Source organism: Schizosaccharomyces japonicus, assembly GCF_000149845.2.
Source record: "Schizosaccharomyces japonicus yFS275 unplaced genomic scaffold supercont5.2, whole genome shotgun sequence".
In the NCBI taxonomy this organism is placed as follows: domain Eukaryota; kingdom Fungi; phylum Ascomycota; class Schizosaccharomycetes; order Schizosaccharomycetales; family Schizosaccharomycetaceae; genus Schizosaccharomyces; species Schizosaccharomyces japonicus.
Genome location: NW_011627861.1, coordinates 719,975 through 742,513, shown reverse-complemented (window position 1 = coordinate 742,513; position 22,539 = coordinate 719,975). Strand labels below are relative to the sequence as shown.

The 22,539-nt window shown below is 45.7% G+C and overlaps 13 protein-coding genes and 2 non-coding genes across 15 annotated transcripts; 11 read left to right on the top strand and 4 right to left on the bottom strand.

Moving 5' to 3' along the window:
* Positions 1-86: 86 nt before the first annotated feature.
* SJAG_03261 (signal peptidase subunit Sec11) lies at positions 87-1,398 on the top strand. The gene is made up of 3 exons (XM_002174384.2): positions 87-299; positions 414-730; positions 881-1,398. Exons 1-3 carry the CDS (start codon positions 273-275, stop codon positions 1,107-1,109), a joined length of 573 nt encoding a protein of 190 aa, XP_002174420.1. The 5' UTR covers positions 87-272; the 3' UTR covers positions 1,110-1,398.
* Positions 1,337-2,129, top strand: SJAG_05294 (V-type ATPase V0 subunit E). The gene has a single exon (XM_002174383.2). It carries the CDS (start codon positions 1,509-1,511, stop codon positions 1,710-1,712), a length of 204 nt encoding a protein of 67 aa, XP_002174419.1. The 5' UTR covers positions 1,337-1,508; the 3' UTR covers positions 1,713-2,129.
* Positions 2,063-4,043, top strand: SJAG_03259 (hypothetical protein). Its single transcript, XM_002174382.2, has 2 exons — positions 2,063-2,254; positions 2,316-4,043. The coding sequence occupies exon 2, from the start codon at positions 2,458-2,460 to the stop codon at positions 3,487-3,489; it is 1,032 nt and encodes a 343-aa protein (XP_002174418.1). The 5' UTR covers positions 2,063-2,254; positions 2,316-2,457; the 3' UTR covers positions 3,490-4,043.
* On the top strand, positions 3,979-7,475 carry SJAG_03258 (serine protease). The gene has a single exon (XM_002174381.2). The coding sequence runs from the start codon at positions 4,316-4,318 to the stop codon at positions 7,310-7,312; it is 2,997 nt and encodes a 998-aa protein (XP_002174417.2). The 5' UTR covers positions 3,979-4,315; the 3' UTR covers positions 7,313-7,475.
* SJAG_03256 (vacuolar amino acid efflux transporter Avt8) lies at positions 7,360-10,882 on the bottom strand. Its single transcript, XM_002174379.2, has one exon. It carries the CDS (start codon positions 10,637-10,639, stop codon positions 9,371-9,373), a length of 1,269 nt encoding a protein of 422 aa, XP_002174415.1. The 5' UTR covers positions 10,640-10,882; the 3' UTR covers positions 7,360-9,370.
* On the top strand, positions 7,409-9,325 carry SJAG_03257 (Poly(A) RNA polymerase cid11). The gene is made up of 2 exons (XM_002174380.2): positions 7,409-8,204; positions 8,248-9,325. Exons 1-2 carry the CDS (start codon positions 7,781-7,783, stop codon positions 9,201-9,203), a joined length of 1,380 nt encoding a protein of 459 aa, XP_002174416.1. The 5' UTR covers positions 7,409-7,780; the 3' UTR covers positions 9,204-9,325.
* A 405-nt stretch (positions 10,883-11,287) lies between the features above and the next one.
* SJAG_03255 (histone deacetylase complex subunit Cti6) lies at positions 11,288-12,874 on the top strand (the record flags this gene model as incomplete). The annotated part of the gene is made up of 2 exons (XM_002174378.2): positions 11,288-12,197; positions 12,234-12,874. The coding sequence occupies 2 exons, from the start codon at positions 11,288-11,290 to the stop codon at positions 12,632-12,634; spliced, it is 1,311 nt and encodes a 436-aa protein (XP_002174414.2). The 3' UTR covers positions 12,635-12,874.
* Positions 12,875-12,882: 8 nt separating this feature from the next.
* Positions 12,883-13,156, top strand: SJAG_03254 (40S ribosomal protein S29; the record flags this gene model as incomplete). The annotated part of the gene is made up of 3 exons (XM_002174377.1): positions 12,883-12,944; positions 12,999-13,098; positions 13,148-13,156. The coding sequence occupies 3 exons, from the start codon at positions 12,883-12,885 to the stop codon at positions 13,154-13,156; spliced, it is 171 nt and encodes a 56-aa protein (XP_002174413.1).
* Positions 13,157-13,387: 231 nt separating this feature from the next.
* Positions 13,388-13,480, top strand: SJAG_16089. The gene has a single exon. It is a non-coding gene; the product is annotated as a tRNA-Ser (tRNA).
* A 5-nt stretch (positions 13,481-13,485) lies between these two features.
* SJAG_16088 lies at positions 13,486-13,557 on the top strand. The gene has a single exon. It is a non-coding gene; the product is annotated as a tRNA-Met (tRNA).
* A 460-nt stretch (positions 13,558-14,017) lies between these two features.
* On the bottom strand, positions 14,018-14,908 carry SJAG_03253 (hypothetical protein). Its single transcript, XM_002174376.2, has 2 exons — positions 14,369-14,908; positions 14,018-14,318 (listed from the first exon to the last, which is right to left on the bottom strand). The coding sequence occupies exons 1-2, from the start codon at positions 14,408-14,410 to the stop codon at positions 14,163-14,165; spliced, it is 198 nt and encodes a 65-aa protein (XP_002174412.1). The 5' UTR covers positions 14,411-14,908; the 3' UTR covers positions 14,018-14,162.
* On the top strand, positions 14,125-15,940 carry SJAG_03252 (U3 snoRNP-associated protein Imp4). Its single transcript, XM_002174375.2, has one exon. It carries the CDS (start codon positions 14,941-14,943, stop codon positions 15,808-15,810), a length of 870 nt encoding a protein of 289 aa, XP_002174411.1. The 5' UTR covers positions 14,125-14,940; the 3' UTR covers positions 15,811-15,940.
* SJAG_03251 (short chain dehydrogenase) lies at positions 14,842-17,641 on the bottom strand. Its single transcript, XM_002174374.2, has one exon. It carries the CDS (start codon positions 17,174-17,176, stop codon positions 16,043-16,045), a length of 1,134 nt encoding a protein of 377 aa, XP_002174410.1. The 5' UTR covers positions 17,177-17,641; the 3' UTR covers positions 14,842-16,042.
* SJAG_03250 (sorting receptor for ubiquitinated membrane protein) lies at positions 17,354-19,834 on the top strand. Its single transcript, XM_002174373.2, has one exon. It carries the CDS (start codon positions 17,654-17,656, stop codon positions 19,754-19,756), a length of 2,103 nt encoding a protein of 700 aa, XP_002174409.1. The 5' UTR covers positions 17,354-17,653; the 3' UTR covers positions 19,757-19,834.
* On the bottom strand, positions 19,805-22,514 carry SJAG_03249 (C-22 sterol desaturase Erg5). Its single transcript, XM_002174372.2, has 2 exons — positions 22,123-22,514; positions 19,805-21,890 (listed from the first exon to the last, which is right to left on the bottom strand). Exons 1-2 carry the CDS (start codon positions 22,247-22,249, stop codon positions 20,317-20,319), a joined length of 1,701 nt encoding a protein of 566 aa, XP_002174408.2. The 5' UTR covers positions 22,250-22,514; the 3' UTR covers positions 19,805-20,316.
* Between the last annotated feature and the right edge of the window lie 25 nt (positions 22,515-22,539).

The window sequence follows — 22,539 nt, the reverse complement described above, 5'->3', positions numbered from 1 at the left end:
AAGGTAACGGAAGGCACCGGAAGGCAATGGAAGGAGATTTAACGAGCTATAGCACGGCATAACAGAGTGTGGTATATTATATAGCGCAAAGTAGCGTGTTCATTCACAACTGTAGGAGTCTTTGTGAGTCGCACTACCGAGCATTAGACACCCCATGCACCTGAAACTCACCACCAAAAATCCCACCGGGCCCCCACATTTCCTCCTGCCTGCTCTTCCGTGCTGCCCAGCCTTACAACACAAAATCAGTTTCTGTGTGTGTTGCTTCACTGATGAATCCTCGTCTGCTTAGTCGTCAGGTGGGTTCAGGCTGGAACGGTGGAGAGACGTGATTCTCGTACCTTTCTAATGGTCCGCGTCGTCTGCCATGTCTTCTCTATTTTGCATGTATTCTCCCTGCTAACTGTGTGTAGGGAATTGCCCAGCTTCTCAACTTTCTGCTGGTGCTGTCGAGTGCGTTTATGGGCTACAAGACGCTCGGCATGTTCACCAACTCGGACTGTCCTGTTGTCGTTGTGCTGTCAGAGTCTATGGAACCGTCGTTTAAGCGTGGTGACATTTTGTTGCTGGACAATCGAATGCCCAAACTGGAGCCCACGGACCAACCACAGTCATTGTGGTCAAAAATAATATACGGTTCGCCTGTCGGCATCGGCGATATTGTTGTGTATAACCTGCCTCATCGTGCTATTCCTATTGTTCATCGTGTCACCAAGTTGTATGATGATGGGTATGCTAAGCGGGCAGACAGTCTGTGAGACGAGTTTTTAGCAGTGGAACGCTGTAGCATCTTAGTGCTGCAGCTTCGTCGCTTCTCTTGCCTTCTGCGCTTCTGCCCTGATTTTATTCTTTTTCCAACGTTTCTTCTAACAACAACCAGCAACCAAACAAAGCTCATTACCAAGGGCGATAACAACCAGGTGGACGACGTCAACTTGTTTCCTCGGAGCATGACTTACTTGGACAGAGAGAACGACGTCTCTGGAATCGTCCGTGGTTACGTTCCCTACTTGGGAATGATTACCATCCTATTGACCGACTATCCCAAGTTCAAGTATCTGCTCCTCGGCACTCTTGGTCTTTTTACGCTTGTGCAGGGTGAGGACTAGACGAGATTCGCAGAGCCGCATGGTCGATTTGGTTTATTGCTGAGCACAGCTGCATCTGTCTCTGCTGCCTCTATCGCCGACCCTACTACGACCCTACGACCCTCCTTTCTTCTACCCACCCAGACCAGCGGGGGCAGTATGGCTGTGACCTCCACCACGCTTCAGCGTGCTACAGTTCGCTATCTTGTCTTCTTCCTCTCTGGGCTGCACTATTCCATGTAACGTGTTATGTCTGCATCGTAGTAATTCGATAAAAATATAGTGTTAATCACGGCAACACACTAAACCATTTAGCGCATTGTATCGCGAGCTTTCGACGTACCTCTAGCCCAGCAGGCGTCTCGAGAACGTGTCCTCTCCCAACCTCGCCAACGTCCTGCAATTTTGGTTTTCGATAAAATGAGCGGTTACACGGTGATTTTCGTTGGCGTTGTCTCTGCGGTCCTCAGTGTCGCCAGCTATTACTTGGCTCCTAAGGGCGACAACCATTCCACATGGCAAATGTCCTTAATTCTGACGATTGCCTGCTTCTATTTGCTGTGGGCAATCACGTATCTGTGCCAATTGCATCCTTTGGAGGCACCTGCAAAGGCATTGGCTTGAGCTGACGCGTTTTTTCGTGTTTGTTTGAGTGAGTATTGAAAGAACATGTGTTTTCTTTGAGACACGCTTATTTTGGAGAGCTGTTGACGTGTCGACCTCTTGTCTACATCCTTGAGAGTTGAGTGGTCGCGTTTCTTGTCTTGGACACGCTGTTTCGTCGTTTTTGTCACATTCGTACTCGTATGCATATATAATTTCACTCACTGTCTCTCACTCACACTCTTCGCACGAACACACTTACTTACACACTCATCACTTCCTCCTAGTCACGGAGGCCTACCTCCACCCTGTCTAATCTTACCGTATCCATTCCCTTTTCCCTTCATTTTCTTTCCTGTACGCAACTGTTTCCTGTTGTGACCCTGTTTTCCTCGTCGAGCTTTGTCTGCTCATTTATAACGACTCGTCCCTCCTATTACCTCTCAATTTAATACTTTGCCAAAGCTTTCTTTTTAGAATTTTACGTTTTGACGGATCTGCTTCATTAAACTCGGTTTTCGTGCTTAATCGCTTTAAACCACTCCCTAAACTCGTTTACTCTCGTAAGTTGTCAAACAGAGATTATAAGTACTTAAACGGTGATCTAACGGATTTAAAATTAAGACCCGACCGTTTTGACGATCTGAAAGCGTTAAACGTCTGTGTTTTCGTCCGAATCGTGTGTTTTGTTAAAGACTTTTCAGAAAAAGACGTTTGAGGGTCAATAGTACGACTCATTGGAAGAAACATTGGTGCTCTTTCAATCATGGAACGCAGTAGTGTTTTCAACAAGCTACAAAATGGTCATCGACCTCGACTGAATGCTTCGGTTCCGTCTCTGCTCGGCAGCTCGTACGCGCTGCGTAGTCCTTCACGCCGTTTAGAACACAGCATGAGCGCAATGGTTCCTGGTAGTATGGCGAATGTGGATGATGAGGCTCAATACCAAATGAGTTTGCTTCACGACCGGGAGTCAGGTTGCGTGGATGCTATTCAGGCACTTCTAAATCGGCACGCTGATCTGCTGCTCTCCAACGTCGACGACGCAGACGTTGGATCGGTGCGTTCACAGTTGAACAGTCAATTGGAGCAGTGGTGCGAAGTTTGTGATGCTTTGGCTCAGGTGTACCGAAATCGTGCTGCTCGGTTGGAGGGTGTTATTGCTCGCCGCTCAGAAACCGATGCTCAGTTACTGCAAATGGAGCGTGAACTGCAGCAAGAACGTGAACACGGAAACAAGGCGGCTTTGTTAGACGACATTGCTGACTTGGACCAGCAAATCGCTGAGCTTCGCTCTCGAATTGACTTTCTTGAACAGTGTCGTCGTAAGAAAATGGAAGAATTAGAGATCGCTAATAAAGGACACGAGTCGCATATCTCTCAGCTCAAACAAGCAATGTTCGGTCTTCATGAAAAAATTGCCTCAGCGCCTTCCGTGCCTCTCCTGTCTCAGCAATTAGAAGAAGCCCGTGCGCAGGCTGTAACTCTCGCTAACCAAAGTACTAAGGCTCGCCCAGGCATTGCCTTCTTCCACGATCTGTGCTCTCGTTTGCAGAAGTACGAGTCGAGCTTTGCTACCCTTCTTGCCGAGAAACGTGATACGAACAAATCGTTCACCTCACCACTCCAAGATCGCGACATTCGGGCGTTGCTAAAGCGCATGGTCGACATGCTGAATGATGGTCTTGAAATCGCAAACACTAACAATTGGAAACCGTATTCTGTTGCTATTCAACATGAAATTCTAGCACTCGAAACTCTTATAACGCAGTACCCCGAGGAGTCAAAGAAAGCATAAATGTAGTATGCAGTCGAAACCGCGTACTTTGACGATTGCTCAAGACTATAATGACTACGACGAACTGGAACGGTCCCAATGGTTTGGATTCCCTTTCTTTTCATCCCTTCAAAATTTTATTTCACAAGCCGCTCCTGCTTCAAACACCGTACACGGTCACCAACTCGCATGAACTACAGATAAGTCGTATGCCGTCTTGCCATCGCAAACCTGATCAATCCGACCTTGATGTTCGTCGCACCATGTTGCCCGACTCACGATACGTCTTTCTGTTTCAACGTCGCACAATTGGTCTTCTTCTCCTGCGAACCCATCGCTTCAACTATACCACATGCTAGGGGGATGGGACTTACCGCGAGCTACCGAACATCAACGCAACCCAGTGAAACACAAACATAATTGCATTTAGCGTGTTGTATATCTTAATCATCCGTGGGTGCGAATACTCAGCCGTCATCGGCGCACGGTGTCATGTCTACATCATTTCGACAGTCATCGATGAATTCCTAAATGTCGCCGCCCACGATGCCATTACGCTGTGCTTGTTGACGAATTTTTGCCAGTGGCTTCTCTGCTTTCTCCAAAACGTTATTCATACGGTTGACGGGTTTATAACGGTGACAAAACCCTGTCTGCGAGCTTTTTTCGATACATTTACCAAGCGAACTATTTTCATCCGCTACACGAAATTTGTGTGTTTATCTTCTCCTCGCGAAAAGGGCTATCTGATTAATCTTTGCGACTTTCCTCAAACAGTTGTCGTTTTGTCTGTCTGTGTGTCTGTGTCTGCGTGAATTTTGTTTGTTTTTCCCCGATTGCCCTTTCAATGGATTCTTATGAACCAGTTCGGCCAGAAAGGCCGAGGCACATTGATATGCCGCCTTTCTTGCCTGACAGAATCACCTCGCAATGTAATACGCCAACTACTCCCAGCGTTGGAGCGGGCCTTGTGGATGGTCAAACAGTGGTGAGAGAGAGCGATCGTTATACCGTTCGTGAAATTGATCCTCTCAAGCAAATTGGTGTCCGAGCTCAGCCGTCTTGGGATTTCACCATTAAACGTGTTGTTCGCAGCATTGTCTCTATTCGTGGCTCTGTCTTGCGTTCCTTCGACACCGAGAACGCAGGCAGTTTTTGTGCCACGGGCTTTGTCGTTGACAAAAACCTAGGCATTATCCTCTCCAACCGACATGTCGTATCTCCAGCACCGATTACTGCTAGAGCATCCTTTATTAATTACGAAGAGATTGACATATATCCTCTGTACCGCGACCCGGTTCACGATTTTGGTTTCTTCCGTTACAACCCATCCGCACTTCGCTTTCACGAAGTAGATGAGATTCCGCTGGCACCGGAGCTTGCTCGTGTGGGTGCAGACATTCGAGTGATTGGTAATGACGCAGGCGAGAAGCTGTCTATTTTAAGCTCGACGCTTGCACGTCTGGACCGTGCTGCGCCTAATTACGGCGTTGATAGCTATAACGACTTCAACACGTTTTACTATCAAGCCGCTAGCGGCACCAGCGGTGGTAGCTCTGGTAGTCCAGTTCTCGACATATCCGGTTCAGCTGTAGCTTTGAACGCAGGTGGTTCAAACAAGAGTGCCTCGTCGTTTTATCTTCCACTTGACCGAGTGGTTCGTGCACTGCATTGCATCCAAAATAACAAGTCAATTACTAGAGGAACCTTCTTGACTGAGTTCCAGCATTATTCCTATGATGAGCTTTCCAAGATTGGGTTGCCGACCGATTTTGAAATTGAAGCGCGTGCCAGAAACCCACAGAGCACAGGACTGCTCGTTGCTGCACGCATTTTACGAAACAGTCAGGCTTCCGAGGTCTTGGAGCCGGGTGATGTGTTAATTGGTTTGCAGCATTCGAAGTACCACATTCAGTACATTATTGATTTTGTGTCCTTATTTGAGATTGCAGATGAACGTGTCGGACACATGTTAGAACTTATTATTTTTCGTCCTCGTGAAGGTTACAAGCAGGTACGCCTGCTCGTACAGGATCTTCACAGTGTTACGCCGTCTCGTTTTCTAGAAGTCGGCGGTACGATTTTCCACGACTTGTCGTACCAACTTGCACGGTCATACCAATGTGCCTTCAATTCCGGTACATTTGTTGCCGCCTCAGGCATGCTAAATTGGTCCGGTGGAACGAGAGACTTTTTAGTCACGAAACTTGCCAATATACCGACACCGAATTTAGAGGCCCTGACGAAAGTTATTCTCGGTTTGCGAGATAATGCTCGTGTTCCCATGCATTTCCGAGTGCTGGGAAAATATGAAGAAGAGTTCACTATCGTGACAATTGATCGTCACTTTTTCTTGTCTGGCACATACTCGCGAAATGACAAAAAGGGCTCGTGGGACTATATGCCTCTGGCACCTGCTGAACCAGCTATCACTAGACGCCCTAGTGCAATCCCTCGTCCAGCCGAGGGTTCAAACAGTTTGGAAGCCATTCAAAACTCGATGGTTCTTATACACTGCCGTATGCCTTTCAGCATCAACGGCTTTAGTGCCTCAAAAATGTATAGTGGGACGGGTGTTGTTGTTTCTGTTCAACCGCCTTTAATTGTTGCAGACCGCTCTATAATCCCTGTTGAGGTTTGTGATGTCCGGCTCACTTTCCAATCCCTGAGTGCCATGGGTTTCATCTGCTACATGGATAAGCGTATAGCGGTCCTCTCTTGTGAATACTTACCCGACAACACTGTGCAGCTGAATTTTGTTCCCGACTTCATGCGCACTGGCGAAGAATGCACCCTGGCAGCTTTGGACACCGACCTTCAACTGTTGACAAAATCAACTACTGTCCGTAGCATTTCTGCTATTGAGACTGAAAGAACTTCGCCGCCACGGTTCCGTTATGTGAATTTTGAAGTCATTTCCTTAATGGATTCGCTTTCGTCTTCTGGTGGTCTGGTATACCGTAATGTCGATGGTGACATAAACGTTACTGCCTTGTGGATGTCCGTTGTACATCAGGATGCTTCTGGAAAGGAGTATGTTGACAAGTACGGTCTTTCAATGGCGTACATTATGCCGTTAGTGAAACGTTTGTTGCAACCGCCTGCGTCTCGTTCTGAAAATGTGACTATGACGATGGGCGTGGAATGGGCTCACATGTCTCTTGCTGGAGCTACAACCTTGGGATTGTCTCAACAGGAATCGTCAGAGTTTTATGTCAAATCTCGGGCTAATGGAACAATTCCTCGACCAATGTACGTGGTATCCCATTTGCGGCCGTTGCCCAAGGAGGGTTCTCTGAGAGTTGGCGACGTGCTACTGGAGGTGAATGGCAAAATGGTTACTCGGCCCTCCGACTTGTTAGAATATGAGCAGAGTGCATCGGTGCAGGCTAAAATTCTGCGCGACGGACAATCGGAATCCCTCGAAGTGCTGCTTTATCCAGAGCATCCTAGTTCGAGCTCTCGTATTATTGGCTGGTCTGGAGCAGTAATCCACGAAACGCAAGACAGTGTTTACGAACAAGTTGAGCCTGATGCGACACTGCCTGACAGAAGTGGTGTCTACGTTGGTAGCATACTGTATGGTTCACCGGCACTTAACCATTTGCGTGCGGCACACTGGATCGTCGCTATTGATGGTGAAAGCGTTGAGACGTTTGATAAGTTCTTGGAAGTGTTGAAAACGAAACAATTTGATACTTACGTTCAAGTCAAGCAAATGAATCGACGCGGTGTCACAAACATTGCGAGTGTACGTCCAGATTTATTGTTCTGGCCTACTTGGATTATACAGAAGAACGATTTTGGAAACTGGTACACGGAGCCTCTGCGTATGGCATCTTGAAGTGATTGAAGAATTCTCTACTTAACGACATTATGTATGAAATCTGCCTCCCTTCTCGCTATATGCAAGCTTTTCAGCTTCGGTTATCCAGTACGACGAGTGATTAAGGTGTTTTGAATTGTAAATAGAATAGCTAACCTCTGTTTCATTAAACTAAATGATAATGAATCCCCACTTCCTTGTTCACAAAATAGGCAACACATTGACAGGTACTTGTGGATGTAAGCAAGTTAAACATGATAAAAGAGAGCAGAATCATCCACTTCGTTTACTGTTTAGTTTATGAAGCAGTTGGGAATCCGTTAATTTGATGCATCGAGGATTTGTTTACATTTAACAAAAGTTGAGTATTTAATAGAACTCTGTCCGCACAATTAAGACGAACAACCCCCATCGCACAGAAGAAACGAAAGCATACAAAAACTGCGTTAACGGCTGTATCACCAATCAATAAATTTTATGTGAGCCATGCAGGTTGGATATCCAGAACAATACATCTGTCCTTTTGAAACTTACCTTCCATTACGTCCAAGCAGATTTCAGTGCTCTACAGACATCTCAAATATAGCTGCATCGATAACAGAAATTGCAGACACTGTCAAAGAAGAAGTCTTGCCCCAAGATGAACAGGACTTTGACATCGAATTACAGAAGTTTGCCGCATCAGTAGAAGCGACAGAGGGTCATAAGCAGCGCCGTATTGCCCTCTTATCGAAGCTGAGCCGTGTCCTCCAAACGAATTTTCCTGAAGAAGACATTGAACTCACTACATTCGGTTCCACAGAAAGTAACCTTGCGCTGAGACGATCGGATGTTGACATCTGCATTCAAACCCACAGTAGAACATCGAAGTTGCAAACAACATGTCAATTGGCTCGACTGTTGCATGAAGGTATGCGTTCAAGAAGAAAAGAAACAGAACTAACATCTCACAGAGGGGTTGGTAAACATTGTCTGTATTCCACGCGCCCGGGTTCCCATTGTCAAAGCATGGGATCCTTCATTGGGCATTGCCTGCGACATTAATCTAAATAATAGTCTTGCAAAGACGAATACCGCAATGATAAAAGCTTGTGTTGAGTACGACGCCCGTATACGACCAATGGCATTGCTCATTAAGCACTGGGCAAAGTGTCGAAAGTTTAACGGCACAAAAGGCAAGGGTGTTCTCAGCTCATATACCATAACGTGTATGCTCTTGAATTATTTACAACTGACGGATCCTCCTATACTTCCCTCCATGGTCGCCTTACAGCAAAACGATTACTGTAAACCCAAAGTTCAACTAAATGAGAAATCTATTGGGTCATTGTTCATCGGGTTCTTCGAGTATTACGGTTACCGGTTTGAATATGAAAGCTATGTCATCTCTGTCAAGCAGGGATACCTTCTCAGTAAGAAAACGAAAGTGTGGGACAGTGACCAGAACAATATTCTATGTGTTGAAGAGCCTTTTAACAATATGAGAAACCTTGCTAATACGGCCAACGAAATGGAAGTTATGGGCTTGAGACTTGAATTCCAAAGAGCCTATCAAATTCTCAAGAGGAGCAGGGATCATGCCGGACTTGTGGAAACTTTCAGAGAGTTCCTTACATCGTCGATGGATCCCGACTACCTTCCGACCGGAGAGTGTCCGTCTGAGCAATCCTGGGTAGTACCGAAAAGCATTGGAATGCACCCGGCGTATACTGGCATCATACCTGAAGTGTATACAATGCCCATACCTAAGACCATATTTACCGGAATGGATTTCACATACTACATTCCGGAAGTACGACAAAGAAATGGCAGACTACAATATGCAGCACTCAATTCAAGGGCAAGGGTTCTTCCATGGAATATGCAGTCAGGCCAAGGCTGGACAGTTTGGTACCCTGGTTCAAAGTAGTGTGCAGAAATGAGATTTTGGTAGGCAGCATTTCTTTCTTTGCTTTGATAATTATAAATATAAAACAACCGATTCGCATCACCTCGCAAAAGGCTAGTCTAGTGAAACCGAATATTAAGCGGATGAGAAGATTCTTCCCAGTAGTCCTCTAATTATGTTACAGAGAATCAAAGCAGTCTCGCAATGTTGATGGAAAGGCAAAGAATCATGACCGTAATACCATAAATAGTGAGAGCAAGAGCGGACTTTCTGGCAATAGAAACAGCCTTTCTGCTGATACCCTCTGGCACAGAAGCCTTGATGCTAATGGCGTAATAAAGGAAACCAGGAAGAATGAAAGATATGGCCGTGCTGCCCGTACTTCCAACGAACGCGAGAACCAAATCAAGCGAAGTCAAGTAGTAAGCAGCAATGTATGAAAGAATGATAATAACGGCCGTGATACTGTTGTGATAGACGGGGGGAATGTACTGAGAGGAAAAGGACTTTGTGATGGCCTGGTACGCAGACGCACGGCATGGGTGGCACTGGAGAGGATAGCTGAAAAGCACTAAGAATACAATGGACACCTTTCCAAAGAGAGTCCACACACTGTTTCCGTCGTACATGGCAATAACATTGCCAGATACGAGGTCACCAAAAGAAAGGTAGCCTGCAACAGCGATGATTAAGTACACAATTAAACTGACAAAGACAGCCAAGAACATTCCGAGAGCAAGATGTCCGTGGGCTTTGTTTTTGGACTCATTCACAATGCTAAACGCATTCATGTGGCAGGTGAAGCCGAAGACAAACACAGGTATGACAGAGAGGAAGCCCGATGCCGAAGCAGGAGTGAAGTAACTAACTTCACCACGAACCGTGTCAGCTGCAAAGTAATGGAACATGACCATAACCACGAGGTATGAAAGAGCAATAAGACTGATCAACGATGTGTGACGAAGCGAATCGAGCTTGCGCAAAAACGAAAACGGGATCAGCACAATGATGCTCACTGTGATCCAAAAGTGTCTGCTGGAAAGTGCAGCCGATGTAAAGCCCATAGAATTGGCGATTTGAGGCATCAAATCACCTACGATAATAAGATAACTCACAGACACGCCAAAACATTTGACAGCGATGGCTATATCAAAGAATACAGCCAAAGAAGGGAATGTCCGTTTGGCAACGGCGGCGAAGGACGCCTTTCCAGGAGGAAGACGAGCTGCACAGCGTGAAATAAAGTACAGACCGAGGTATGAAGTGAATCCACTGAAAATCAGCATTACAACGCCCCAAAACAGACTCGTCTGCGACAATGCATGAGGAAGAGCAAGAACACCTGCACCAATGATGGTGTTTGCCATGTTGATGACCGAGGACATCAAACTTGCCGTTCCTACATGGGGTGAATACAGCAATGGACTATTGTCCGTAGGAGAGGCTGCACGAGACATATTGTTTTACGTATATTTAGTGGAAATCAGCTGCTAAACAACCAGAGAAACAGCAAAATCGAAGCCGAAAGAAGTGAAATGTGAATTAGAAACGGTAAAAGCGGCCAAATTTCACCGGAAAAAGACCAATCCTACACAGAATCACTCAACGAGTACAATCCTGTAATTAAAATCAATAAAAAGCAGCGTTATCAACCAGAAACACAAACTACGTCCCCCAGCGGTGGTATGTATTGAGTACGTAGGGAGGTTAAGTTTCCTTCGAGCTGTGTGGTAGGTCTTTAAATAAGGTTATGCGATAAGCGATTTGCCGATTACAAATCGTTCTTTCCTGGCTACGTGAGATAGCGGAATACGAATAAGCAATTGCACCACACAATATCCCACGGGGTTGATACTGCGTTTATCGCGTTTATCGTGTTCGTGATAGCTTCGATGAGTCATTGAGGTGAAAAGTGGTCTAAGGATGAGCATCGAAAGATCGTTAAATAATTTACTGATCAATAACGTGTTTCGTTAATTTATTTACTGTTGCACGCTAGTGTATCCTGTATCGCTTTAATGTGTTCGTTACAGCTCGGTAATTGGGACTACGTAATTCGGTACAGCTCCCTACGTAATTGCATTGGGAGCGACAGTCTCGCGAATATGGCAAAAACCATGGACGAACCTGGAATGGAAGAGGCCACAGAAACACGGAAAAAAGAGGACTCAGTGGGAGAATCAGAGATGATCAAACGGGAGGTGGAAGACGAGGACGCAATGCGGCCTAATCGGAGCGCGAATGATGCTGTTCACGAAGAACAAAATACAAAATCTGAAATTACACGCTGTGTCTGTGGTTTTCAAGACATCGACGACGATGCTGATGGAAGTGGACTATTTATTCAGTGTGAACAATGTGAAGTTTGGCAACACGGACACTGTGTTGGTTTTGAGGGAGAATCCGACATACCTGAAGTATACTACTGTGAACTCTGTCGTCCCGACCTTCATCAGATCACGCAGCGTGGACGTGGACCGAAACAGTCGCGATACAAGGGAGATAATAAAGGAGAAGCTATTCCCGACCCCTGGTCTAAAACTTCCAAGACTCCCACAAAACAACGGCTCACTATGAACTCTCGAGATGCCGAATTGGACTATGAACAGTACGGTAGTCTCTTAATGCAGCAACCTCGCCGCCAGAAACGTGCTTCATCTGCTACTTCATCCAATTCGGCATCTGCAACCGAACAAAAGTCAAGCGTACCCACCAAAAGAGAGGACTCTGAGTCCACTTCTCCAACACTAGCGAAATCCAGTGCCTATGGCGCTAGCATGGATGTGGACAACATAGAAGGCGAAACGTATGCGCCAGCTCCAGACTCGAAACAATCCTCCGCAGAACCGCCAGCGAGGTCGGCTGCTAATTCGGCAACAGCTACGACTGCAACAACTGCGTCAACAACCACAGCTTCTACTCGAAGACGAGGACGTCGGTCCAAACGTGATGCCTCAGCGTCTACACAAAATGGTGCTGACAATGGTTCAATGTCAGCCCAAGAAAACCAAATCGGTACGGCACCTACCACGACCACTTCTAATACAGCAGCCAATGTCCTGAACACAACAACAACGACGACGACGGCAGCAACGTCTACTGCTCCTCGGACATCCAAAGGTCGGCGGTCAGTTGTTCGAAAAGGCGCTCGTCATTCGCCGTACACGTCCGGCGCCACAAAAAACAGTTCCCTAGATGGTGCAGGGGAGCTTTCGCGGACTCGAATGCCTCACTCACGGACGACAATGACTGAAATGCGACGTCGGGTTGCGTCAATACTGGAGTACATTGGCCATATACAAGTGGAAATGGCCAGTCACTCTACCACCAGCAAAGCACTTCCTAATGTGTCCATCGAGGAGCATTCGGACGACGAGAAAGAGACCCTGCGAATGATTGACAACCTTACACGAAATCTGCTTCACTGGGAACAGCGTTTCGGCCGTGGATAAGTTTTGCGGGGTAGCCGAAACGTTGTTTTAATGATATTTAAGCGAGTATGAATGTATTTTATTTTTTGGTCCACCACTATTGTAGATCATTGCCGATCACCGTCGATCATCGCTCTGCCGTCCTTTCTCGTTAACTTTCGTTGGGTCGCTTTAATTGTGGTTGGCAGTAAACCCTACCCTAACGAAAAACAGTCACACTACGGATATGTTCAAGACACAGCACCAGCGAACGTCTTCTCCACAAGAAAATGGCTCACGAAAACGTTTGGTACTCACACCCTCGCAAGTACGGTAAGGGCAGCAGACAATGGTAAGTAAAGCAGATTCGTCCGTCCTGAGTGGTTTCTGACAATTTTTCCAATAGTGCGCACACTGGTCGCCGTCTCGGTTTGATCCGCAAGTATGACCTTAACATTTCTCGTCAAAGCTTCCGTGAGTACGCTGCCGACATCGGCTTCGTTAAGGTATGTCTTAAGTCTTTTCTGCAGGGTGCACTGATTGCTAATTACGTAGTACCGTTAAATAAACGAGTAGCCTTTTCTGGTCTATATCATGGGTTTCGGTAGGATTGGGAGTGTGGAGAAAGTGGTGTGCTGTAGGGTGTTGAGAGTGAATTGGTTTATGTGGTCGATGGAGGGAGTTGCTGTATTGCAGGTTGCCTTTAAACGCCTTTTCTGGTGTTTGGTTTTTTTTTTTTTTTCATGAACTCTTTCTGTCCTTTATATAAGACTATAAATATGAATTTTCAAGAAAGTCACTATGTCCGAGCGGTTAAGGAGTTAGACTTGAATTCGTTCAGGCATCTAATGGGCTATGCCCGCGCAGGTTCAAGTCCTGCTGGTGACGGTCTGTGCGAGGTAGGAGAGTGGAACTCCGACGGGCTCATAACCCGTAGGTCCCAGGATCGAAACCTGGCCTCGCAACTTTTTGCTGCAGCGGGGAGGATTGACAATATGAGGGAGTTGTGTGTCTATTTTTGTTGTTTTTAGAAATTGGTTATCATTAAGCAGATACTATGTATTTTTCATTATAGTAGGTAGTTTTTTTTTTTTTTTTTTTTTTTTTTAATTAATTTCATCAGGACAAATGTTTCTGTTTCAATAGTAACTTGACATTGGGATTTATTTATTTTAAATCTTTAAATTTTCGAGAAGTATCTTCGACTCTATTTTTGTTTAATAACTGTTTGCAATTGAACAATTTACTACTTGTAATTTATGATTTGATAATTCTTTATAATGGAGCTAAAAGAAAAACAAAAAAAAAAGAAAATACTATAATAATAATAATAATAGTAAATAAAAAAAAACCAGCAACAATTAAACAATTAACAACTCACTAAATATCACTGAAACAAATAAAAATACACAAACTGACAGCCTCTTCTAAAGCTTTACGACGTCTTATTGAACTGCTCCGCGCCCCCACTTCACCCCCATCTTAAATGCACTCGCGTCTAGCGCGTCGTGTTAAATAGAATAAAACCACGCGTAGGATTCATTAGAACGTAACTAGTGCCATTCTCTTCTTACAGAGTACGAGTGATGTTGCGCTCCTTGTAGGTGGCAGACTTTCCAGTGTGGTCGTTCTTGATCTCGTAACGGACATCATTAGTGGATCCTTGCTCTTGAACGATCTTCTGGATGACACCGGTAGAGGTGCTAGTACCAGAGGCACCACCAATCTAACTTGTTAGAACTTGCTTACGAAGAGGATTTTGTCTTGGGAACTTACGGGGTGGTACTCGACTTTCATTCCTTCGTGAAACTTGGGCATGTTGATAATTGTGAAACTTTAAAACTCAATAGACAGACGAGGTTGTGTGTTTCGATGGTTTGAATGATCAACGGAGTCAAGATTTATACACAAGAAACTGCCCTTGATGTAATCATCTGTCATTCGGAACATGACAAGGTCATTATGTCAAAAAAGGTACAGGGCCTATCCCAGACACCAGGAACTGTGAAACAATAACTCGCAAAGATTGCTGTAGGAGCACTTTATTTAGTGTACCGAGACGGAAATTGCGACAGAACGTGTCTCAACACGCTTAGACTGGTTGCTGAAGGCACGGCCCTCTCGTTGCATCATTCAGACCGAAGAAGTTGGCCGTTGAGAAGCGTTCCGGCACTCCAAACACACACTACATTCGTTTCGACGTCCTCATGTGGCAATAACTTCACCGCTGAAACTCGTAAACTCTCCTTCAGTGTTTCGTTTTTCTGTTTGGGAGCATTTCTCCACTGGACTCGCAGTGTTCCTGCCTTCTCCCAAGTCCACCACAAAAAAGGAAAAAAAGTTACAGAATGTTGCGCCGAGCAGCTCGTGAGCGGAGACAGTACATTTATAAAAGAAATAAAGAGCTTCAAGAGGCTAAACTAAATGAAAAACGACGTGCTTTAAGAGTGGCCTTGGAATCCAACAAGGAACTACCAAAAGAAGTCCAAGACGACACCCAACTGCAAAAAGACTACAAATACGATGAAAGCAAAACCGCAGCGACAGACGATGTTCCAGAGATTGACGACGAATATGGCACGATCGGTGAGCGGGAGCCTAAGGTCTTGGTGACGACCAGTCGTGAACCGTCCTCTAGACTGGCTCAGTTTGCAAAGGAAATGCGTCTTCTCATACCCAACGCATACCGTTTGAATCGTGGTAACATTGTCGTCGGAAGCCTGGTCGAAGCTGCTCGTGCGAATGACGTTACAGACATAGTCGTCTTGCACGAACATCGCGGTAATCCTGACGGACTTGTTATTTCACACTTGCCGTACGGACCAACTGTTTCTTTCACCTTGCACAACGTCGTGCTCCGTCATGACATTCCAAATACCGGCACGATGTCCGAAGCGTATCCTCACTTGATTTTCCACAACCTTACCACGAAGCTTGGTAAGCGTACTCAAAAAGTTCTGTCAGCCTTATTCCCTCCAGAACCCAAGGACACGACACCTCGTGTTGTGACCTTTGCAAACAACTCTGACTACATCAGTTTCCGGCATCATGTCTACGTGAAAAGCGGACCCAAAGATGTCGTTCTGTCAGAGGTGGGTCCTCGTTTTGAGATGCGTCTTTACGAGATTCGTTTGGGAACTCTGGATATGGAGGACGCTGACGTGGAATGGAAACTGAAGCCTTACCAGCGTCACAAGCGTGACGTCTTGGCCGAGTAAGGAAAACGCGGAAAAATTGGGTACATGTTTAATTACTTTCTTTTCTTTTTTTTTGGTTTGTACGTTAGACGATAGATGGAATCGTTTGCCTGTATGAAATAGCATTTACAATGGGAACCATGCGAGATGAGATGACAGTGTGTGTGTGTGAGAGAGACGGTATAGAGTGAATGGTTTTGGAGCGGTTTTTTTTTGCAGTTCTAAGAAAAGAGTGAAGCGAGCTAGACGCTTTTTACTTCTTCGCTCCTGTCTTGGCCTTGTTCTTTTTGTAGATGGCCTCTGCTTCAGCAATTTGTTTGTCGGCAGCCTTTTCCAGCTTCTCGGCAAAGCTTTCGAGGAGCATTTCTTTGCGACTAGCAACAACCGGAGAACATTCACGAAGAAGAATGGGCTCCTTCATCATGCCGTACTGTGGACTGCAAATAGCGTTCAATACTGACTGGGCTCCCGCATTTGTGCCCTTCAGAAAAAGCCACCAGATAGGCCATGTAAGTAAGTAAAGAATAAGGCCCCAAACGGTACCCAGGGAAAGGAAGAGACGCAGTCCGGGAGTACGCACAAGACCAGGATCAACCATAATGGTGTGAACATTAGAAGGAAGTTTGTCTGGTCGTTCTTGACGAACCATTTGCACTTGGTAGTGTGTAAGGAATGACATGAGTGCTAATTTGGCTGCACCAAAGGCTCTCCAGGGACGACGACTAGGGAATGGACGATGCACATAATTTAGGTCTTGTATGTCTAGGTCACCGATCACATACGCCGAGCAAGTCATGGAAATAATGCGAACCTCTCGATGCGCAGGTTGGGCCACAATGGCAGGACGCAGGATTCGCAACAACTGGTATGGACCCAAAAAGTTAACAGCCCATTGCCATTCAATGCCCTCTTTTGTCGTTTGCCGTGTGGAAAACGGTGGTTGCATATAGCCACTGCACAAAATCACCATGTCAAGACGACGGACGGGAACCGCATCGATCCATTTTGTCGCAAACTTGCGCACAGATAACATGGACGAAAGGTCGCAAACTTCAGTGTAGATGAGTTGGTTGTTTGTTCGTTTCCGCAAACTCATTACTTGCTCAATGGTAATTTCATCAGGTTCAGTATGCAACAAAATTACGACCTGAGCTCCCTCTTTTGCGAGGAACTCGACTACAGTCTTACCGATGCCTGACGTTCCTCCAGTGACCATGACTACCATTCCATTCAGTTTTCGTTCCCATGTGTTTTTGGCACCCGAAGTCCAGAGCTTGAAAAGACCTAAGCAGGCCAAAGTAGTTAGCACTTTTGCATAGGTTTTCCAGTTGTTAATGAAATGCTCGGACTTTGTCTTGGTAATGTAGGCGATAAACGGGATAGGCATTTCGTCGAGTTTGTGTTATGTGATTTTAGCGAATTTTACTTAATAAAACTTGGAAAAAAATGAGACAGATCGTCCTTTTGAATGATTTTACGTTACACGTAATACAGAGAAGCTTCCACGACGCTCTTCAGGCTATATCTTATGGTTCTGGAAGAACGAGGCAAAGGAGGTTATTGAGTCTGTGTAGCGTGTCTTACTCCTACCAACTGCCACGAACATTCAGCCTCTGTATATTGCAATTGAACCGGAATCTCTCGCTTAAACACATACAATTAGGTCCTTAAGCAAGCACACAAGCAGCTGAAACCGAAATCTTCTGTTTTTCTATTATTTTTTTAGGGTATTTGTATCGAGTAAACATTCATAAGGTTTCAACGTCATTTTACTCGTAGGACGCCTTTTTTTTGCCACGTTTAACGTCAAGATATTACTACGACAATTGTTCTTTTGTTCTTTTATTATTGTATTTAACAGATCATGTCTGGCTGGTGGTCTTCAAAGTCGCCATTTGCATCATTAGTCGAACGTGCAACTTCAGAAACATTGCCTACCGGCTCGGAAGACTTCGAGCTCAACTTATCCGTTTCAGATGAAATTCGCAGCAAACGAGTCCCTGCGAAAACTGCTGCTCAAACTTTGAAGACCCGGATTAATCATCGAAACCCAAATGTACAATTACTAGCTTTAAAGCTTACGGATACGTGTGTGAAGAATGGAGGAACGCACTTCCTGCAGGAAATTGCTAGTCGGGAGTTTATGGATAATTTAGTGTCCATTCTTCATGCACCCACTGGTGTGAATCATCTCGTTGAAAATCAAATTCTCTCTTTCATTCAAGCACTCGCTGTAGCTACCAAAGATCGCCCGGAGCCTGGTCTCAGCTACATTAACCAGGTGTTTGAAAGATTAAAAAACGAGGGAAGAGAGTTTCCAGCTCTTGATACGAGCATTACGAGCTCGTTTTTGGACTCGAGTGCTCCTCCCGACTGGGCCGACAGCGATGTCTGTATGCGTTGTCGAACTGCTTTTACCTTCACAAACAGAAAACACCACTGTCGTAATTGCGGAAATGCGTTCTGTGGTTTGTGCTCATCAAAGATGAAGACCCTTCCACATCTAGGCATTACTGAACCCGTTCGCGTGTGCGATGGGTGTTTCTCCAGACCACAGAATGCACGTACCACGAACGCACGGCCTGCTTCTCTCCCTCGCAGACCCGTTCCATCCGCTCAGCAGCAACCCAGTGGCCGTAGTTCAAAACAGCAGGAAGAAGAGGACTTGAGACGAGCCATCGAACTGTCACTGCAAGAACCTCGTTCGGGACGAGCAAGCACATTCCAACCAGCTCGGGCAAACGCGCCCACTACTGCGGTTACTGATGATGAAGATGAGGAGTTAAAACGAGCCATCTCACTTAGTTTGGAGGAAGCACAGAGAGAAGAAGAAAAACGCAAGTCGGCTACTACGTCTGCCCCAGCAACAACTCAGAGACCCTCATCTAATGATGCTTTTTCCTATCCATCCGTGCCCGAACATACAGCTTCCGTATCTTCTACAACTTCGTCCCCCTTTATGCCGCCTCGTCCCTCCATTCCTACTGCATCGCCGACTCCTCCGTCCCACTCTTCCAATAAGTTAAGCGATATCTCGAGCGCTGATGCCGACCAGATTGCACTGTACGTTGCTCTTGTGGAAAAGCTGAAGCGATCGCCTCCAGGTACCATCTTTACCGAGTATAAACTGCAGGAGCTTCACGATGCAATGCGAGATATGCGATCACGACTCATGCGAGCTCTTGGTGTTGCGATGAGCAAGCACAATCAGCTTTTGGAAGCCACTGATAAAATTCAGAGCTGTGTAAAATTGAATGATTCCCTTATTAAACAACGAATGGATATGACTGTTGGTAGAAATCGACCTGCATACGAGCAAACTGATGATCATAACTACGGCATTGCAAGACCCGCATCTCCGTTACATCGTCCAACTGAACCTGAACGACCTGCTGTCCCAACCAGTGCTCCAGTTTCAACCCCGGTTCCAGCTTCGGCCCCAGCTCCGGCTGCATCTGCATCTGCCTCGACTTTAACTGTCGATACTCGTCCACCCTCACCTAAATCTGCACGCCCTGCGGGACCCCGAACTCCAATTGTTATTGTACAAACGCCAGAGGAAACGGAAGCTGAAGCAGCTTTGTTCTCGGCGCCTCCTGCCTATTCTAAGGATGACAAACATTCGTCAGCTACGGCTCCCGAAAAACAGAATAATAATACACAGGAAGAGGATACTGATCTGTCTACTATTGCTCCATACTACACAGACATTTCCCCATCATCTCATCAACAGTCGCAAACATCAGCTGGTGCCACTTCTGTTCAACCGTCGAGTTCTAACGCTAACAGTTCTTCGGTTTCTAGAACAGATGAGGCCGGCGCCATTGAAAACCTATACTATTCCCAATCCCTGCGAACAAGAAGAGAGGTTCCCATGCGACAAAGCTCACCTCGACAACATCGACAACAGCAACCACCTGCGGAGGAGAAACCTTCAGTAGTCGAAGCTAGCCTTATTGAATTATAAAACCACGACTTCTTCAATCTGCATCACCGACTGTACAACGTACACCGTCCCGCTACAAGTTATTGATCAATTTTATGAATACTACCACCACTGTTATTACAAACCTTGAAATCGTAAAGTCGTTTATAGAGAAAAATCCGGGGTGTAACCCTTGATACAAGTATATTAGTACAGAACAAGTAGAAAAGTACAGGTAGGCGCTTATAGCAGCATAACACGGAAGCGTAGAGAAAACGTGTCAAGAAGAAAGAAAATAGTACAGTCTTAGTTTTACAGGTCATGTGTGCGATTCCGAAATCAGCAACACACAGACAAACAGACTTCATTGCACGGAAGAATAACACCCAAAAGTGTGCAACAAAGAACGCCCTAAAAAACGTACTTAGGGAGAGGAGACAAGAACAAAGTTCAACCCATGAGAACACTCGTGAACGCAGGGAGAATACTCACCACACATAGCACAGATCCCATGGGTACCGTAGATACAGCAAAAAATAATACATGACATGGAATCCGAGATAGAACGCTCAAAGAGACACAGAAGCATTTACAAGGGTTGTTTAGGCTTCGGTAACAGTCTGGGTCAAACCTTCAGCTAAGCTTTCAGTGGTGCTGGAAGCGACAGTGTTGATAGACTGCTCCCTTTGTAAATCGTGTCCTTCGTGCTTCTCGGGCTTCTCATGTTTCTTGTGGCGGAGCTCATTCCACAACTTGGTAGAATCAAATGGGGAAAACTTAAGATAACACATGTCCTGAGGGAAAGTCGTAGCGAAAATCATCTGGGTGTCAGAGTCCTCAGTGCGCTTATGTTTCCAATCCAATTCAATACTGGCCTTGCCGATGCAAGCAATTAAGTGCATAACAGCATAGCGTTGACCCAAACAAACATGCGGACCCGTTCCAAATACAAGCCAACTCTTAGGGCTCTTTTCAGCGGTGCCTTCGGGACCCCAGCGCTCAGGAATGAAGTTATCAGGCTCGGGGAAAACTTCGGGATCATGAAGAGCACACCACAGAGTAGGCACGACCATAGAATCCTTGGGAATCGTGTAATCAGAGCGGATGGGGAAACCCTTCTTCACACGGTAAGGAACCATGAGAACAGGAGGACGAAGGCGAAGACACTCCTTGACAACCCAGCGAGTGTATTCCATTTTGTCCACCAAATCAATAGTAATAGGGGCCTTCGGGTCACCATTACGGATAGAAATTTGCTCCTCACGGACCTTTCTCAGGACCTCGGGGTTGTCGGCGAGCATTTGGAACAGCCAGGTCATAGCACTGGAAGTAGCATCCTGAGAGGCGAACAAGAAGGAGAGGAAAGTCAATGAGATCTCTTCGTCACTGAAATCACGAATGAGGATTGAAGGCTTCTCGGCACCCTCGGCAGCACCCTTTTCCTTGTACTCACGAGCCTCAATCATCTCATGAATCCATTCATCCATCATACACGTAATAGGCTTGCCAGCTTCCATATTCTTACGAGACTGGGCAGCGGCATTCATGAAAAACTTCATAACAACATCACGGGCCTTGATACCATACCAGATTTTCGTGAACGGAAGAACGATTGGGAAGTTTACAAGTTCCATTGCGGCAGTAATACGCCAGTAATGGTCGGCAATCTCAGTAATGGCATCGTCGGAAATGTAAGAACCACAGAAAGTACGGCAAGAAACAGCAACATTGATATCACGGAAAGGAATCATGTACTGCTTATAGTCGTCCTTTGAATAATCAAGGAATTCCTTGAAATACTTATTGTACACAGCTTCCTGGGCAGGAAGGTAGTTGGCCAAGGCACGACGAGTGAACAATCCGTTCAAACCCTTACGGTACTCAACATGAGCCTTGCCGTCCAAGAAGACCCAGTTATTGGGCTTCAGAATCTTTTTTCCAGCGTCAACAACACAAGGTTGAACATAATTAGGAGAGTTGAGAATTTTACGACTCATTTCACGCTCAGAAGCGATAACGACGAACTTGTGAAATACAGATACACAGGACAGAGGACCACTCATCCATTTTGTGTGATACTTTTCAAAGGTGGGTTTCATACTGTCCAAAAAGGAACCCATAAAGGGGATTTTAACGATGGGACCGGGAATTGTTCCCTTTTGAATTTGATAAGAAACTGCATTGAGTTAGTTAAACGAAGCTGAGAAGAAGGGTAGCCACATCGACTCCAAAGAAGCAAGAATAAGAGTTGTGTAAGCGAGCAAGGGGCGTGTCAAACGCGGTCAATCGAACGTGAAAACCCTTCAAGGCACCTAAAAGCTCAATTGAGGCGTTCGGACCCTTTCTTATCCCTGAAACAGCAAAATTCTACGGCTTTCAAAGGAGAAAGTGGCGACAACAAAACTTACTTTGGTCATAAGCGATTAAAATTGCGAGAATAGTAAAACAAATCGTCCAGCCAGAAAAGTGAAGCTCATGGCCGAAAAGATGAAGAGTATGCTTTACAGCAGACTCTGTGACATTAGTTGTACCCATTAGAAGTCTAATTGAGAACTGTTTCGTGAAATGGTGGTTTATATGGTAATGGCTCTGGTTATGTGCGGAATTCGGGTGGACCGAATTAAGGCACTAACGGTTGGAGGGGAATTGAGAAATCTCGTGGTTTCAGAAATATATTGCAATTGTTTGGGTTATTATAGATTGAAATCTATCTAACGGAACGCATGTATGGAATTGAGGCGCATATGCGATTCTCGCTTGCCGTTTGTCGCATCCGCCGCGGAGAACCTGAGGGAGTAAGTCGAAGCGGGAGGGTCCCGTTGGAC